This window comes from Herpailurus yagouaroundi, unplaced genomic scaffold (assembly GCF_014898765.1).
Source record: "Herpailurus yagouaroundi ecotype Mexico unplaced genomic scaffold, PumYag 28, whole genome shotgun sequence".
Taxonomy (NCBI): Eukaryota; Metazoa; Chordata; class Mammalia; order Carnivora; family Felidae; genus Herpailurus; species Herpailurus yagouaroundi.
The window spans coordinates 96,002,702-96,018,695 of NW_024412376.1; the positions used below are offsets into that span (position 1 = coordinate 96,002,702).

A 15,994-nucleotide genomic window follows, 5' to 3' on the forward strand; every position below is an offset into this window, starting at 1 on the left:
CCCCCCCCCCCCCCCCCCCCCGCCGACTTTACTCCCCAAACTTCCAAGTACATAACCAGTCTCTCCTCAGAGGTCCCAAGGCAGCAATTTCTGCCCCCGGGTCCTAACCCCATGTGTTAATAAAATCACCTTTTTGCACTGAAGAAGTCTCAAGAATTCTTTCTTGACCATTAGCTCAAATCCCCATCACTCCAAAACCTTATCATCAAATAAATTATTACCGAATTTAAAACAAAATCCTTGATATAATGGAAATAATGTATATTTTAATTAATGAACCTCATTAACATTTGTTAAATGCCAAAGGTTATTTCTAAATACTATTGATATTCCCTCCCCACTTCTGATGGCTCACACCTTCCTGTCTCACCAAAACTGGAAAGAAAATGAGAATACCACTAACTATGGATCTGACTTTACTCACAGTAATGTATCAACACTTCCCACCTCATTTTCACTTTAAAGGATCTAAAGGAACATCAGATAGTTGTACCCACCGAATCTCTAGGAGAGGTCCCTGAGAACAGAAACATTTAACACCTTCCCTGGAGCATTTGTTAAACTACACTATACAGAGCTGTTCTGAATCATGAAGTACTTGAAAGAAAAGGGAATGGAATCTTTAAAGTGCCTAGATGATTCTTATGATTACTCATTAGTGAAAAACTGGTATAAAAGAGAAAAAGTATAATATCTGGAGCCAAATACCACAGACTCAAATTTCAGATTGACATAAACATTTAGGCAAGTCACTTAACCCCAGTGAGTCTTCATTTTCAGATCTATAAAACAGAGATGTTAATATCTACTTTGAGAAGTTGTATGAGAAACAAATGGAAAAACTGATGACAGCACCTAGCAGAGGAGAGCAATACTTTTTAACAATGTGCTTTAGCCTCGTTGATGCTTCCTTTTTAACATCTTACATTCTTCTCTTCCTTCCATTTCCACTGCCACTCACTCATTTAGACCAACTCATAGCTAAATATATGCATTACTGAGGTAATAAAGAGCATCAACCTAATAGTACAGGTGAAAGCTAGACTCTGCCATCTGTGGGCTTTTCCATAGCCTTGGACCCTCTCAAAGTCTTCAGCTATTGCTGAAGCTGTTGTATAATGGCCGCATTAAGCTCAAAAAGTCTATTATTTCAAAACAATGCAACCCAGTCACCACATACACTCCCATGTATTTGGCCCACCAGAGATAAAGATAAGCTAATGAAAGGCTAACTTCCAAGTGTCTAGCTTCCCTTTTCTGCTTCTTGTCCCCTTACTGGAATTTCTACTTCAAATGCTTCACACCTTCCTGATTTTAGCCAGCCTTACCAAAGTTGGAAACAAAACTGATACTGTCATTAATATTTTTTATTTACATTCATTAAAAGTATATTAACTCTTCCCATTTCATTTAAACCATAAAGTTTCTAAAGTAATTTTATTTAAGTTTATTTATTTATTTTGAAATAGAGAGCATGCATGCACAGGGGGAAGGGGCAGAGAGAGAGAGACACACACAAAGAGAATCCCAAGCAGGATCTCTCACAAACCATGAGATCATGACCTGAGCCGAAATCGAGCTGGACACTTAACCAACTGAACCACCGAGGTGCCCCTCTAAAGGAATTTTAAATAGATACGTGGGTTGGTAGGTAGATACATAAGCATCTATACATAAGATAGGTAGATGGCTGGGCAGGAGGAAGCAAGAAAGGATGGAAGGAGAAAATTGGAGTGAACTGTGGGGTAAAGACCTCTTTTGTCAGGGAAATTGAAAGGCCAAGGAGAATAAGATGGGACAAATATTGGTGCCTCTTCCAGTAACTTGAAAATAAGGGAATTAAGCTGTTTTCTTAGAGTTAACCTATGAAATCATTACTGGATCTCAGATCAGAGAAAAAGTTTCCTGAAAGAAAGGAAGACCCTCAAAATATGAAAATTAAAAAATAAAAATATTGAGGGTATTTGCATTATTTAAAGCAAAGTGACAATTATTTGTGAAGACGGAGTTGGTCAGTGAAGAAATCCTAAAAATAAATTAAAAGGATGACAGAGATGACAGAATATTCCAGACGTGCTGAAAGATGATTCCTATGAAGATGGTCAAGTCCATCTAAACCTAAGATTCACCTGCCTTCCTTATTCTGATTCATGCTTACCAAGGGGCCTTCTGAATATGATGTGGCTTACCAGATAGATTTACCTCAGGAAGAGAATGCCTGTCCCCTATTCCGAAATTTTCAAGGGCTCCCCTTAACACTCCTGAACTTTGTTATTGTAATATTCTCCACAATAAAACTGCATAAAAATTATATGTTTGATTACCCACTATTCTACAAAATATTCTGCTTCGACCAGCTGATCCTTTCATTGTCCTTCAATACTCAAATGGAAGATTTTGAGGGGGAAGATGGCGGCATAGGAGGACACTGGGCTCACCACGTCCTGCTGATCCCTTAGATTCCACCCACATCGGCCTAAATAACCCAGAAAACTGCCAGAAGACTAGCAGAATGGATTCTCTGGAGCCAAGCATAGACAAGAGGCCCACGGAAGAGGGTAGGAAGGGTGAAGAGGTGGTGCGCACAACCTGGACTGGCGGGAGGGAGCCGGGGTGGCGGAGGGGCAGCCTGCATGGCAAGGTGGAATCCCCGAGTCTGGCTTGCAAAAGCAGAGGGGCCGGAAGGAGTGTGTTCTGACAGTCAGTGGGACTTAACATCTGGAATGTCATAAGTCAACAGCTCTGCTCGGACAGCAGGAGAGCTAGAGGACTATGGGAGGGAAAGTTGTTGAGCCCCGCAGGACAGAGCTCAGCTTGCCAAGGAACAAAGGCGCTGGAAAGCACCATCTCCCTCTCTCATCCCCCAGCCAAAATCCCAAAGGGAACCAGTTCCCGTAACGGAACTTGCTTGCACCACACAAACACCCAAGGCTGTGATTCTGTGGATCCATCCCTCTGACGGGTCTGCCTCCCTCCCGGTGCCGCAGGGCCCCTCCCAAAGCGGACCACCGAAGGCAAAGCGAGCTGAGTCTACCCCTCCCGCCCCTGTGCACCTTGCGGATCCACCCTGGCTACTACACCAGATCCCATCGAAGCAGCACCACAAGCCTGGCAGTGTGTAAGTAGCCCAGACAAGGGCCACACCACTCCACAGTGAGTCCTGCCCCTGGGAGAGGGGAAGATAAGGTACATACCACTCTGACTGTGGCCCCAGAGGTGGCCTGGGGGCAGACAGCAGGTCTGACTGAGGCCGAGCCCACCAACACAAGTTACTCCAGACAGCAGAGGGGAAGTGCGCTGCAGTTCCACGCCACCCCAGGGACTATCCAAAATGACAAAACGGAAGAATTCTCCTCAAAACAAACTCCAATAAGTAGCAACAACTAACGAACTGATCAAAAATGATTTAACCAATATAATGGACCATGAATTTAAAATAATAGTCATAAAATTAATCGCTGGGCTTGAAAAAAGTATAGAGGACAGCAGAGAATATTGCCACAGAGATCAAGGGACTACGGAACAGTCAGGAGGAGCTAAAAAAATTCTATAAATGAGCTGCAAAATAAAATGGAGGCGACCACAGCGCGGACTAAAGAGGCAGAGGAGAGAACAGATGAATTAGAAGATAAAATTATGGAAAAACAGGAAGCTGAGAAAAAGAGATTAAAAAATCCAGGAGTGTGAGGGTAGAATTAGAGAACTAAGTGATGCTATAAAACGCAATAATATACGATATTTGGGATTCCAGAGGAGGAAGAGAGAAAGGGCTGAAGGTGTACTTGAAGAAATCATAGCTGAGAACTTCCCTGATCTGGGGAAGGAAAAAGGCATTGAAATCCAAGAGGCACAGAGAACTCTCTTCAGACGTAACTTGAATTGATCTTCTGCATGACATATCATAGTCAAACTGGCAAAATACAAGGATAAAGAGAAAATTCTGAAAGCAGCTAGGGAAAAACATGCTTTAACATATAAAGGGAAACCAGTAAGACTAGTGATGAATCTATCTACTGAAACTTGGCAGGACAGAAAGGAATGGCAGGAAATCTTCAATGTGATGAACTGAAAAAATATGCAGCCAAGAATCCTTTATCCAGCAAGTCTGTCATTCAGAATAGAAGGAGATATAAAGGTTTTCCCAAACAAACAAAAACTGAAGGAATTCATCACCACTAAACCAGCCCTACAAGAGATCCTAAAGGGGATCCTGTGAGACAAAGTACCAGAGACATCACTACAAGCATAAAACATACAGACATCACAATGACAATAAACCCATATCTTTCTATAATAACACTGAATGTCAATGGATTAAATGCTCCAACCTAAAGACATAGGGTATCGGAATGGATAAAAAAAAAAAAAAAAACAAGACCCATCTATTTGCTGTCTACAAGAGACTCATTTTAGACCTGAGGGCACCTTCAGATTGAAAGTGAGGGGATGGAGAACGATCTATCATGCTACTGAAGTCAAAAGAAAGCTGGAGTAGCCATACTTCTATCAGACAAACTAGACTTTAAATTAAAGGCTGTAACAAGAAATGAAGAAGGCCATTATATAATAATTACAGGGTTTATCCATCAGGAAGAGATAACAATTATAAATGTCTATGCACCGAATACAGGAGCCCCCAAATATATAAAACAATTACTCAAAAACATAAGCAACCTTATTGATAAGAATGTGGTAATTGCAGGGGACTTTAATACTCCACTTACAACAATGGATAGATCATCTAGACACAGAATCAATAAAGACACAAGGGCCCTGAATGATACATTGGATCAGATGGACTTGACAGATATACTTAGAACTCTGCATCCCAAAGCAACAGAATATACTTTCTTCTCGAGTGGACATGGAACATTCTCCAAGATAGATCACATACTGGGTCACAAAATAGCCCTTCATAAGTACACAAGAATTGAGATCATACCATGCATACTTTCAGACCACAATGCGATGAAGCTTGAAATCAACCACAGGAAAAAGTCTGTAAAACCTCCAAAAGCATCGGGGCGCCTGGCTGGCTCAGTCGGTTGAGCGGCCGACTTCGGCTCAGGTCATGATCTCGTGGTCCGTGAGTTCGAGCCCCGTGTCGGGCTCTCAGAGCCTGGAGCCTGTTTCAGATTCTGTGTCTCCCTCTCTCTGACCCTCCCCCGTTCATGATCTGTCTCTCTCTGTCTTAAAAACAAATAAATGTTAAAAAAAAAAAAAAAAAAAACCTCCAAAAGCATGGAGGTTAAAGAACACCCTACTAAAGAATGAATGGGTCAACCAGGCAATTAGAGAAGAAATTTAAAAATATATGGAAACAAATGAAAATGAAAACACAACAATCTAAACGCTTTGGGATGCAGTGCAGGCAGTCCTGAGAGGAAAATACATTGCAATCCTATCTCAAGAAATAAGAAAAAACCCAAATACAAAATCTAACAGCACACCTAAAGGAAATAGAAGCAGAATAGCAAAGACACCCCAAACCCAGCAGAAGAAGAGAAATAATAAAGATCAGAGCAGAAATAATATAGAATCTAAAAATCTGTAGAGCAGATCAATGAAACCAAGAGTTGTTTTTTTGAAAAAAATAAACAAAATTGATGAACCTCTAGCCAGGCTTCTCAAAAAGGGAGATGACCCAAATAGATAAAATCATGAATGAAAATGGAATTATGACAACCAATCCCTCAGAAATACAAGCAATTATCAGGGCATATTAAGAAAAATTATATGCCAAGAAACTGGAAAACCTGGAAGAAATGGACAAATTCCTGAACACCCACACACTTCCAAAATTCCAACAGGATTAAATAGAAAGCTTGAACAGACCCATAACCACTGAAGAAATTTAATCAGTTATCAAAAATCTCCCAACAAGTAAGAGTCCTGGACCAGATGGCTTCCCAGAGGAATTCTACCAGACATTTAAAGCAGAGATAATACCTATCCTTCTCAAGCTATTCCAAAAAATAGAAAGGGAAGGAAAACTTCCAGACTCATCCTACAAAGCCAGCATTCATTTTATTCCTAAACCAGACAGAGACCCAGCAAAAAAAGAGAACTACAGGCCAATATCCCTGAAGAATACGGATGCAAAAATTCTCAGTAAGATACTAGCAAATCAAATTCAACAGCACATAAAAAGAATTATTCACCATGATCAAGTGGGATTCATTCCTGGGCTGCAGGGCTGGTTCAACATTCACAAATCAATGTGATACATCACATTAATAAACCATATGATCCTGTCAATCGATGCAGAAAAAGCATTTGACAAAATTCAGCATCCTTTCTTAATAAAAACCCTCGAGAAAGTCGTGATAGAAGGAACATACTTAACCATCATAAAAGCCATTTATGAAAAGACCACTGCTAACATCATCCTCAATGGGGAAAAACTGAGAGCTTTCCCCCCTGAGATCAGGAAGACGACAGGGATGTCCACTCTCACCACTGTTGTTTAACATAGTGTTGGAAGTCCTAGCATCATCAAGCAGACAATAAAAGGAAATCAAAGGCATCAAAACTGGCAAAGATGAAGTCAAGCTTTCACTTTTGCAGATGACATGACATTATACATGGAAAATCCAATAGACTCCACCTAAAGTCTGCTAGAACTGATACATGAATTCAGCAACGTCGCAGGATACAAAATCAATGTACAGAAATCAGTTGCATTCTTATACACTAATAATGAAGCAACAGAAAGACAAATAAAGAAACTGATCCCATTCACAACTGCACCAAGAAGCATAAAATACCTAGGAATAAACCTAACCAAAGATGTAAAAGATCCGTATGCTGAAAACTATAGAAAGCTCATGAAGGATATTGAAGAAGATATAAAGAGATGGAAAAACATTCTGTGCTCATGGACTGGAAGAATAAATATTGTTAAAATGTCAATACTACCCAAAGCTATCTGCACATTCGATGCAATCCCAATCAAAACTGTACCAGCATTCTTCTCGAAGCTAGAACAAGCAATCCTAAAATTTGTATGGAACCACAAAAGGCCCCGAATAGCCAAAGTAATTTTGAAGAACATGACCAAAGCAGGAGGCATCACAATCCCAGACCTTAGTCTCTACTACAAAGTTGTAATCATCAAGATAGCACGGTATCGGCACAAAAACAGACACATAGACCAACGGAATAGAATAGAAACCCCAGACCCACAAACGTATGGCCAACTAATCTTTGACAAGGCAGGAAAGAATATCCAATGAAAAAAAGTCTCTTTAACAAATGGTTCTGGGAGAACTGGACAGCAACATGCAGAAGGATGAAACTAGAACACTTTCTTACACCATTCACAAAAATAAACTCAAAATGGATAAAGGACCTGAATGTGAGACAGGAAACCATCAAAACCCTAGAGGAGAAAGCAGGAAAAAAACCTCTCTGACCTCAGCCGCAGCAATTTCTTACTTGATACAACCTCAAAGGCAAGGGAATTAAAAGCAAAAATGAACTATTGGGACCTCATCAAGATAAAAAGCTTCTGCACAGCAAAGGAAGCAATCAATAAAACTAAAAGGCAACCAATGGAATGGGAAAACGTATTTGTAAATGACATATCGGACAAAGGGCTAGTATCCAAAATCTATAAAGAGCTCACCAAACTCCACACCTGAAAAATAATCCAGTGAAGAAATGGGCAGAAAACATGAATAGACACTTCTCTAAAGAAGACATCCAGATGGCCAACAGGCACATGAAAAGATGCTCAATGTCGCCCCTCATCAGGGAAATACAAATCAAAACCACACTCAGATATCACCTCACGCCAGTCAGAGTGGCCAAAATGAACAAATCAGGAGACTATACATGCTGGTGAGGATGTGGAGTAATGGGAACCCTCTTGCACTGTTGGTGGGAATGCAAACTGGTGCAGCTGCTCTGGAAAACAGTGTGGAGGTTCCTCAAAAAGTTAAAAATAGACCTACCCTATGACCCAGCAGTAGCACTGCTAGGAATTTACCCAAGGGATACAGGAGTGCTGATGCATAGGGGCACTTGTACCCCAATGTTTATAGCAGCATTCTCAACAATAGCCAAATTATGGAAAGAGCCTAAATGTCCATCAACTGATGAATGGATAAAGAAATTGTGGTTTATATACACAATGGAGTACCACATGGCAATGAGAAAGAATGAAATATGGCCTTTTGTAGCAACGTAGATGGAACTGGAGAGTGTTATGCCAAGTGAAATAAGTCATACAGAGAAAGATACCATATGTTTTCATTCTTATGTGGATCCTGAGAAACTTAACAGAAACCCATGGGGGAGGGGAAGGAAAAAAAAAAGAGTTTAGAGAGGAAGAGAGCCAAAGCATAAGAGATTCTTAAAAACTGAAAACAAACTGAGGGTTGATGGGGGATGGGAGGGAGGGGAGGGTGGGGGATGGGTATTGAGGAGGGCACCTTTTGGGATGAGCACTGGGTGTTGAATGGAAACCAATTTGACAATAAATTCCATATTTAAAAAAAAAACTCAAATAGATATTACTATAAGCTTTTTTTCTTAGGCCTCCTGTTGTCCCCCTATCCAAGCTTCAAGTTCAGCTCAAGTCTGCCTACTTCATAATGCCTTTCTTCGGTGTTCCAGTTTACCGTCATCACAACCCACAACTAATCTAATTTTTAAATCAGACTGTCTCACCCATTGTACCTTGACACGTTTTCTTAGTTCATATTTTTCATCTTACAAATGAAGCCATAGCTCTTCTGTGATAGGGAGCTGAAACGTAGAATTCTTTTATTTTGTTTATATCCTCCAAAGCACCTACTCAATTTTGAGAACAAACAGATGTTCAGTAAATTCACTATGTGAATTAACTTTGTTCAGATAATGCCTAGCCTACTCATATAAAACTACAACTTTACACTTGTATCACATCAGTATGATTTCACATCAAGACCCTTTAAAATATACATTTCAATGGGGCGCCTGGGTGGCGCAGTCGGTTAAGGGTCCGACTTCAGCCAGGTCACGATCTCGCGGTCTGTGAGTTCGAGCCCCGCGTCGGGCTCTGGGCTGATGGCTCAGAGCCTGGAGCCTGTTTCCGATTCTGTGTCTCCCTCTCTCTCTGCCCCTCCCCTGTTCATGCTCTGTCTCTCTCTGTCCCAAAAATAAATAAACGTTGAAAAAAAAATTTAAAAAAAAAAAAAAATACATTTCAAGGGGCGCCTGGGTGGCTCAGTCAGTTAAGCGTCCGACTTCAGCTCAGGTCATGATCTCACAGTCTGTGAGTTCGAGCCCCAGATCGGGCTCTGTGCTGACAGCTCAGAGCCTGGAGCCTGCTTCAGATTCTGTGTCTCCCTCTCTCTCTGCCCCTCCCCTGCTCATGCTCTGTCTCTCTCTGTCTCAAAAATAAATAAAAACATTTAAAAAAAATTTTTAATATACATTTCCAGTGTTTGCACTTATGAGTATATACATACACATATACATATATGTATACAAACGCATATATTTATACATGTGTACATATACATACATACGTTTGTGTGTGTGTGTACGTGTGTGTATAAACACATAGTTACAGTCCATATTTCTCCAATCACCTGGCTCTTTCCTATTGAAATGTTTTTTTTTTTTTTTTCATTCTTACCTGGTTATGATGGGATCTGCAGCATGATTTGGGCCCCATCGCCCCAAAAGCCCCCGGCCAATCAGTCCTGTCCGTCCTGCAGGATTTCTGGGAAAAGAATATAGAAAATCAATTGAATATTTTCATCTTTTTAAACCCAACTTTATATGGCCCAAAAGAAGGCAGTAAGTGCAATAAGAGGGAAATAGTATCTCCTCCCAAATCCAGCAACGCTATCACATATCTGCCACTAAAATCACACATTTCCTTATGCTGTTATTTAACTTTTCTTTTGTGCACGTCTTAAGCTTTGGGCTTGATCCAGGAGGAAGATCTCATTTCTGAAGTTTTTCTATAAGAGAATTTGTTTCAGTTTTCACTGAACACAAACTAACACCTTACTGGACTCTTACAACAGGGCAGATGAATGGTCTGCACCTAATGATCCTCTAGCTCTACAACAATGATGATTTATCATTCAAGATACCCACATTTCTCTTCACTTTCTCAACATCCCCTTTTCTTACTCTCATCTCATACAACCCTTCCCATTATTTTTGTTACTTTTTAAAGAAAATGTTTTCTCAGTGGGTTCTGGATGTTTATTACCAATAATATATATTTTGTAGCATATAATGAGGTAGTATTATTCAATATTTCAAGATTTCAAATATACCAAAATTCAAGTTTTAAAGAAAACAATTTTATAAAAATGCCAACTATTTAACCAATAGCACAACCCAATGTTAAAAAGTCTGTCAGGTGAACATAGCAACACTCAGGCCTGAGTAATTTTTTTCCAATGAATATTCCTTAAATGTTCAACTTTCATTATGTCCCAGTAAAATGCCCTAATCTACAATCTTACCTTTTTAAGATTATATCTTTTGTCCTCCCAATATATGAAAGTAAATACACAAACAGCCAAAATTTTCCCTGTCAGCCATGTTTTTATTCTGGTCTTCCTTGTGACTGTTATTCAAGTTGAATGAATTTTTATACTGTACTAGACCCAAAAATATATCAGCAAGACTTTCAGTTAAGACAAGGCACCTGCCCAGGTGACAATAATTTTTCTTTTCAAATTCACAGGAGGAGGGGCAGGGTGGCCAGCAACTATGTTTTATTCCAAATAAGTATACATCCCTGAACACAAATGATCAAAGCCAATATTTAAAGAGTGAAAGTTCATTTTTATAGATAACCAAGCTTATAACTGGTAAATCAGAAACTATGGAAAAGACACATAGACTACCCTATAGTCTGAGAAGCAGAGAAAGTTGTTTGCAGTGAAAGAGAAATAAAGGCAACATAGAAAGAAAAGCAGAGACAGATTTTCAATTCTACCTAAAGTTAGCTGCATTTACACTTCGGACTGCTTGAGATGACCCCATAACCCTAAAGTTCACTTTTTACTAAGGTAAGCTAGAATTGTTTCCATTAGACTCTTGACTAAAACAACATGCTAGCTTGCCTTTGCTGCCTATTCTTTTTCATGGATAAACATCTTTTAACATATTTTTTTATCCAGAAAAGCACCTAAGGAATAAGTCAAATGCAAAGAAGGTCTGACTTAAAAAGACAGAAAAGTGAAATTATGACCAAAGAAAGAGTTAGCAAAACTAAAGGACCAGGTTGTGGTGAGAGAAGACAGATCATTGCCTTGTCCTTGAGGAAGGAAGAATACAAGTTGCAACATTTTTGCAAGATAAAAACCATGATTACAGAATCTGATCCTTCTTTGTTTTATTTGGGGCATGCTAATTTTTACATTTTTTCCTAACTTTTATAATGTCTTAAGGAAAATGGAAATTGTTGGAGTTGTGTATAAAAATCATTTTTAAAAGTACAGAAAGAATTTTGATGTTAAATTACTGGGTTATTTTTATTTTTACTCTTACATGTTTGGGTAAATTCTTAGTTTAAGGCACTAATTTAATAAATTTAATAAAGAACTAATAAACATACAATTCTCAATCCTTCCTCTGTTAATTTATTCAACTAATTATTTCTACCTTCAAAGTGGAGTTACAAAAAAATGCACTCAAATACTGCCTCTGCCACTTACTATATGCAAATTGCTTACATTCTCTCTCCTTATCTGTAAATGGTACTAAAAATAACCACCCACAGGGTTATTGTAATGATTTAATCAGATCACGTATATAAATTCTTTTGTACATTGTCTGGCACACACAAACACTCAATAAATGTTAATTACATTTTCGACCTTTCGAAGACCTATTTATTGTAAGATATCCATCCCCAGTACCTACCTGGGTCTTCCATTTTCAATCTCATATAGACCATTCTGGCTCTTTCTCTCAACATGCCCATCCTTTTCATTAAACTTGGGAAAGAAGTTACTTTCACTGTAATAAGAATACCAAAGCAAAATAAGAAATAATGGCCCAATACTACCAACAGCTTACTAACGCCAGTCAGCCTGTTATTTATAATAAAGTATCCCTGAAACTAAAATTTTTAAGAGTTAGTTTTCATTTACAAATCCATTTAGTCCTTCAAAACAGTTTCTGGAAAAAAAAGAAAAAAGTTAACCAAAACACCTTACAATACAAGGATGTGTGTTATAATCCCTCTGGGAAGGACTAGGCAGAGAAACCACAGTTCCTCCCACACGGTACAAAAAAAGTCTACATCATTTATCAGCATGGAAGAATGGTCTGTGGGCACAATATTGCAATTAATGGTTCCTATGTGGTTCCAGAAATAATACTCTCTGTGATATCTTGATGTTTTTATGGTCTCAAAGTAATTTTAATTTCCTCAAATGTACACTGGTTAATATTTTCATCAAATAAATCCACAAAACTGTGAATTTACCCCAAAACTTCATAATAACTATGATCTAGATTAAAATCAATGTTATATGTTAGAAATGTTCTGAATTTTAATCTGGATGGTAGTTACAGCTATAGAAATAAAAAGTTGTTCTGAGCTATAGCTGCACACTTAAGTGTGCATTTTATTTCATTTGTCATACCTCAATAAAAATATTTTTGGGGCACCTGGGTGGCTCAGTTGGTTAAGCATCCAACTCTTGATCTCAGCTCAAGTCATGATCTCACAGTTCCTGAGTTCAAGCCCCATGTCGGACTCTGTGCTGACAGTGCAGAGCCTGCTTAGTATCCTCTCTCACTCTCTCTCTCTGCCCCTCCCCTGCTCATACTCTCTCTCAAAATAAACTTTAAAAAATATTTATTTTCAAAGTAGACATAAATATACTACTTTCCTCACCATTACAAAATCACTGATATAACTGTGTTGATAGTGAATAAAGAGTTGTATAGCACTACATAATTCATAGGTGGTTCTGACAAGTTTCACTTTTTTCCTTGCTTTAATATCAGTTAAGAGAACATAGAAATATTTCTGCTCTATTTTGGAAATAATTTCCAATTTGAATGATCCAAAAACTCTCTCAAAACTTCTAACCAATCTTCCATCTAACACACAAATAAAAAATAATTAAATGGTAAAAATCATGAAATTATACAGCCAGGTTTACAATGCTCTTGGGACTCTAGAAATTCACCAGAGGAAAAAAAAAAAACATGAGCATAATCATAATTGAAATATTAATATTGGTAGTAAAGCTTGATTTTAGATGGTGATATAAATTCAACTCTTAAAAATTAAACTGAATGAAAAATAAGAAAATGTATGCAATCTTCCTCTATTTACACTATATAGCACCCCTACCAACATCACTTTTGTGTATAATGTATATGTATAATGTATGTGCAAATATGTAAATACTCAAAATGGGGAAAATGCAACTTATTAAAGCTACAAATTTCTCTACAGATTAGCTTCATGATTAATTAAAATACAAGTAGTATCACAAAATGACAAACACACCTTTGAACAAAATAGGGAAACTGTATGTCAAAATCTAGTCACAGCAATAAGTCCATAGTAAAGTTTAACCTAGAACTAATACTGGATCTATCCAACTTGCAACAGTTTTTACTTACTTGCCTAAATTATGCCTTGAGGCATTTATAATAAATTTTCCCATGGAATCAAATTTGTAAAGCTGTTCTAAAATTAGGGTAGCAGCTTAGCAGAGTGATTAAGAGCATGAATTCTGGAGTCAGACTGAGTTCAAGTCCACACTATACCATCTACTAGCAGCTCTGTGACAATATGTAAAGGACAAACTTAGTGTGCTTCCATTTTTTGTGTGTGTTTTGTTTTTCTATAAAGCACAAATAACAACCCTATCTTCCAGAATAGTTGTAAGAATAAAATAATGTTTATAAAACGTTTAGTATAGTACCTAGTTCATACTCAGTACATTTAAACACTCTACGTATTCATTAAAAGGAACATAAATAGAAAATGTGAATCAATGTACTTCTATGAATTTAGTCAAAGGATTTTTGCTTGAGTTTTTTTCTTCTTTATCCCTTTTCTATTTTATCACATTACTCCAATTTTATCATCATGCTGTTCTTGGTAATCTGAAAAATTTCTGAAAAATATTTTCACTACTTCAAATACAAGTCTAGCTATGGTGGAAAATAACAATAAGAGATGTTCTACTGATAACCTAAACAGAACAAATGAAAACAGATACCACTACTTGTCACCTCATAAAACAAAAATCTCCATAGTAAAATAGATTTACCTTTTTGGAAGGATCATAAAACTCCCAAAAGAATAAGCAAACATGGACTGTCTAGCTTTAGCAAGAATCCCAGCCAAATGTTGGAAACTGCTTTATAACAAAGTCAAGCACTAGATGAAAATGATTTTTCAGCTATCAAAATGGTAATTTACAAATACAATCATTCTCTTCTCCGTCTTACACCCAGCTACCAGCTAACACTGACTAGTTTGCTCACCTGATCTGAGGATCGGCCCACCTGGGTCCTGCCAAGACAGAGACAGCAGTGTATTCCACAGGATTATAGTCTTGCCACTCAACAAACCATCCTACTTTCTCATTTGGAACCTGGCTGCGTTGGACTTTTGAACCAGGATACGGAGATGTTCGAGCCTTGTTGTGCGAATTCTCTTTGGCACCATTAGAACTAGACATGATGTTGGAGTTAAGATGAAACCCACAGGATAAAAATGAGTTTCTGGAAAGAAAAAAAAAAAAAAAACAATCAAAAAACAAAGAAAAAAAAGAAAAATGTTTTACATACATACCAAAATAGGAAAAATAAAGAACCTATGGGGCACCTGGGTGGCTCAGTCAATTAAGCATCCAACTTTGGTTCAGGTCACAATCTCATGGTTCACGGGTCCACACCCATGTTGGATTTTGTGCCTACAGCTCAGAGCCTGGATCCCGCTTCTTATTCTGTGTCTCCCTTGCTCTCTGCCCCTCCCCCCCTCATGCTCTGTCTCTCTCAAAAATAAACATTAAAACATTTTTTTAATTAAAATTAAAAAATAAAGAATCTAATTCAAAGACCCCAAAACATACTTTTGAACTTCAAAGTATAGAAGCCCAACATCTGAGAAATTATTTTCAAATATGAAATTTTTTTTAATATTGCTAGATCTTAGTTGAATCTACTCACTGAATTTCTTTTAGCTGAGAAAAAGAAACAGGTTTACTTTTGTTAGCACAAAAGTTGGAGAAGTTTGTCGTGAAAATTACATAAAAACAAATGTAAAAGAAAACTGTAAGTTGATGTGAGGGAATACATTTTTTTTAAATGGTCTACAGTCTAACACACGTGTAAAATGTATGGCAAAGATGGCACAAAGGACAAGATAATGAAAATACAGGTTGCCAGGTTCTTACATTGTACATGAAGTAATGTAATATTACTTGAAGTCAGACTATAATAAATATACAAATTGTAAACTTCAGAATAAAATTTAAAGTAACATTAGGAGGCACAGAACTGAGGGGCGCCTGGGTGGCTCAGTGGGTTAACCCTCTGACTTCAGCTGAGGTCGTGATCTCATGGTTCATGGGTTCAAGCCCCAGGTCCAGCTCTGGGCTGACAGTGCAGAGCCTGAAGCCTGCTTCAGATTCTGTGTCTCCCTCTCTCTCTGCCCCTCCCCTCCTTGTGCTTGCTCTCTTTCTCAAAAATAAACAAACATTAAAAGAAAAAAAGGCACAGAGCTGAAATAAGTAGAAAATATATACAAAAACAAACTGAACCTCTACCTCACAGCATACACAAAAATGTTTCATGTCTTCTCCTGCCTAAAAACTTAAATGGCTTCTCATTATTCTTAAAATAAAGGCTAAATTCCCTAATGACCCTAAGTGATGACATCTAAAGTGGAAAAAGGATTCTGAGAACATGGTGAATGAAAGGGCAGGCCTACGCCAGCCGACTCCATCTTGTTCTGTGTCCTTCACCTTGACCACACCTCCTCCCCTTGAGTAACCCCCCC

At 38.1% G+C, this 15,994-nt stretch overlaps 1 protein-coding gene across 5 annotated transcripts in view; it reads right to left on the reverse strand.

Annotated features, from left to right (window-relative positions):
* NUDT9 (nudix hydrolase 9) overlaps positions 1–15,994 on the reverse strand; it is a 98,536-nt gene that overhangs the window by 76,133 nt on the left and 6,409 nt on the right. For all 5 annotated transcript variants that reach the window (XR_005791582.1, XR_005791581.1, XM_040478715.1 and 2 more), the window contains exons 2-4: positions 14,476–14,715; positions 11,881–11,976; positions 9,626–9,712 (exon numbers count right to left, since the gene is read on the reverse strand). Coding sequence is in view for 3 of the 5 variants with exons in the window: in XM_040478715.1 (XP_040334649.1) it covers positions 9,626–9,712; positions 11,881–11,976; positions 14,476–14,715 (423 nt within the window). In the remaining 2 variants the exon portion in view is untranslated. The remainder of the gene's footprint in view (positions 1–9,625; positions 9,713–11,880; positions 11,977–14,475; positions 14,716–15,994) is intronic.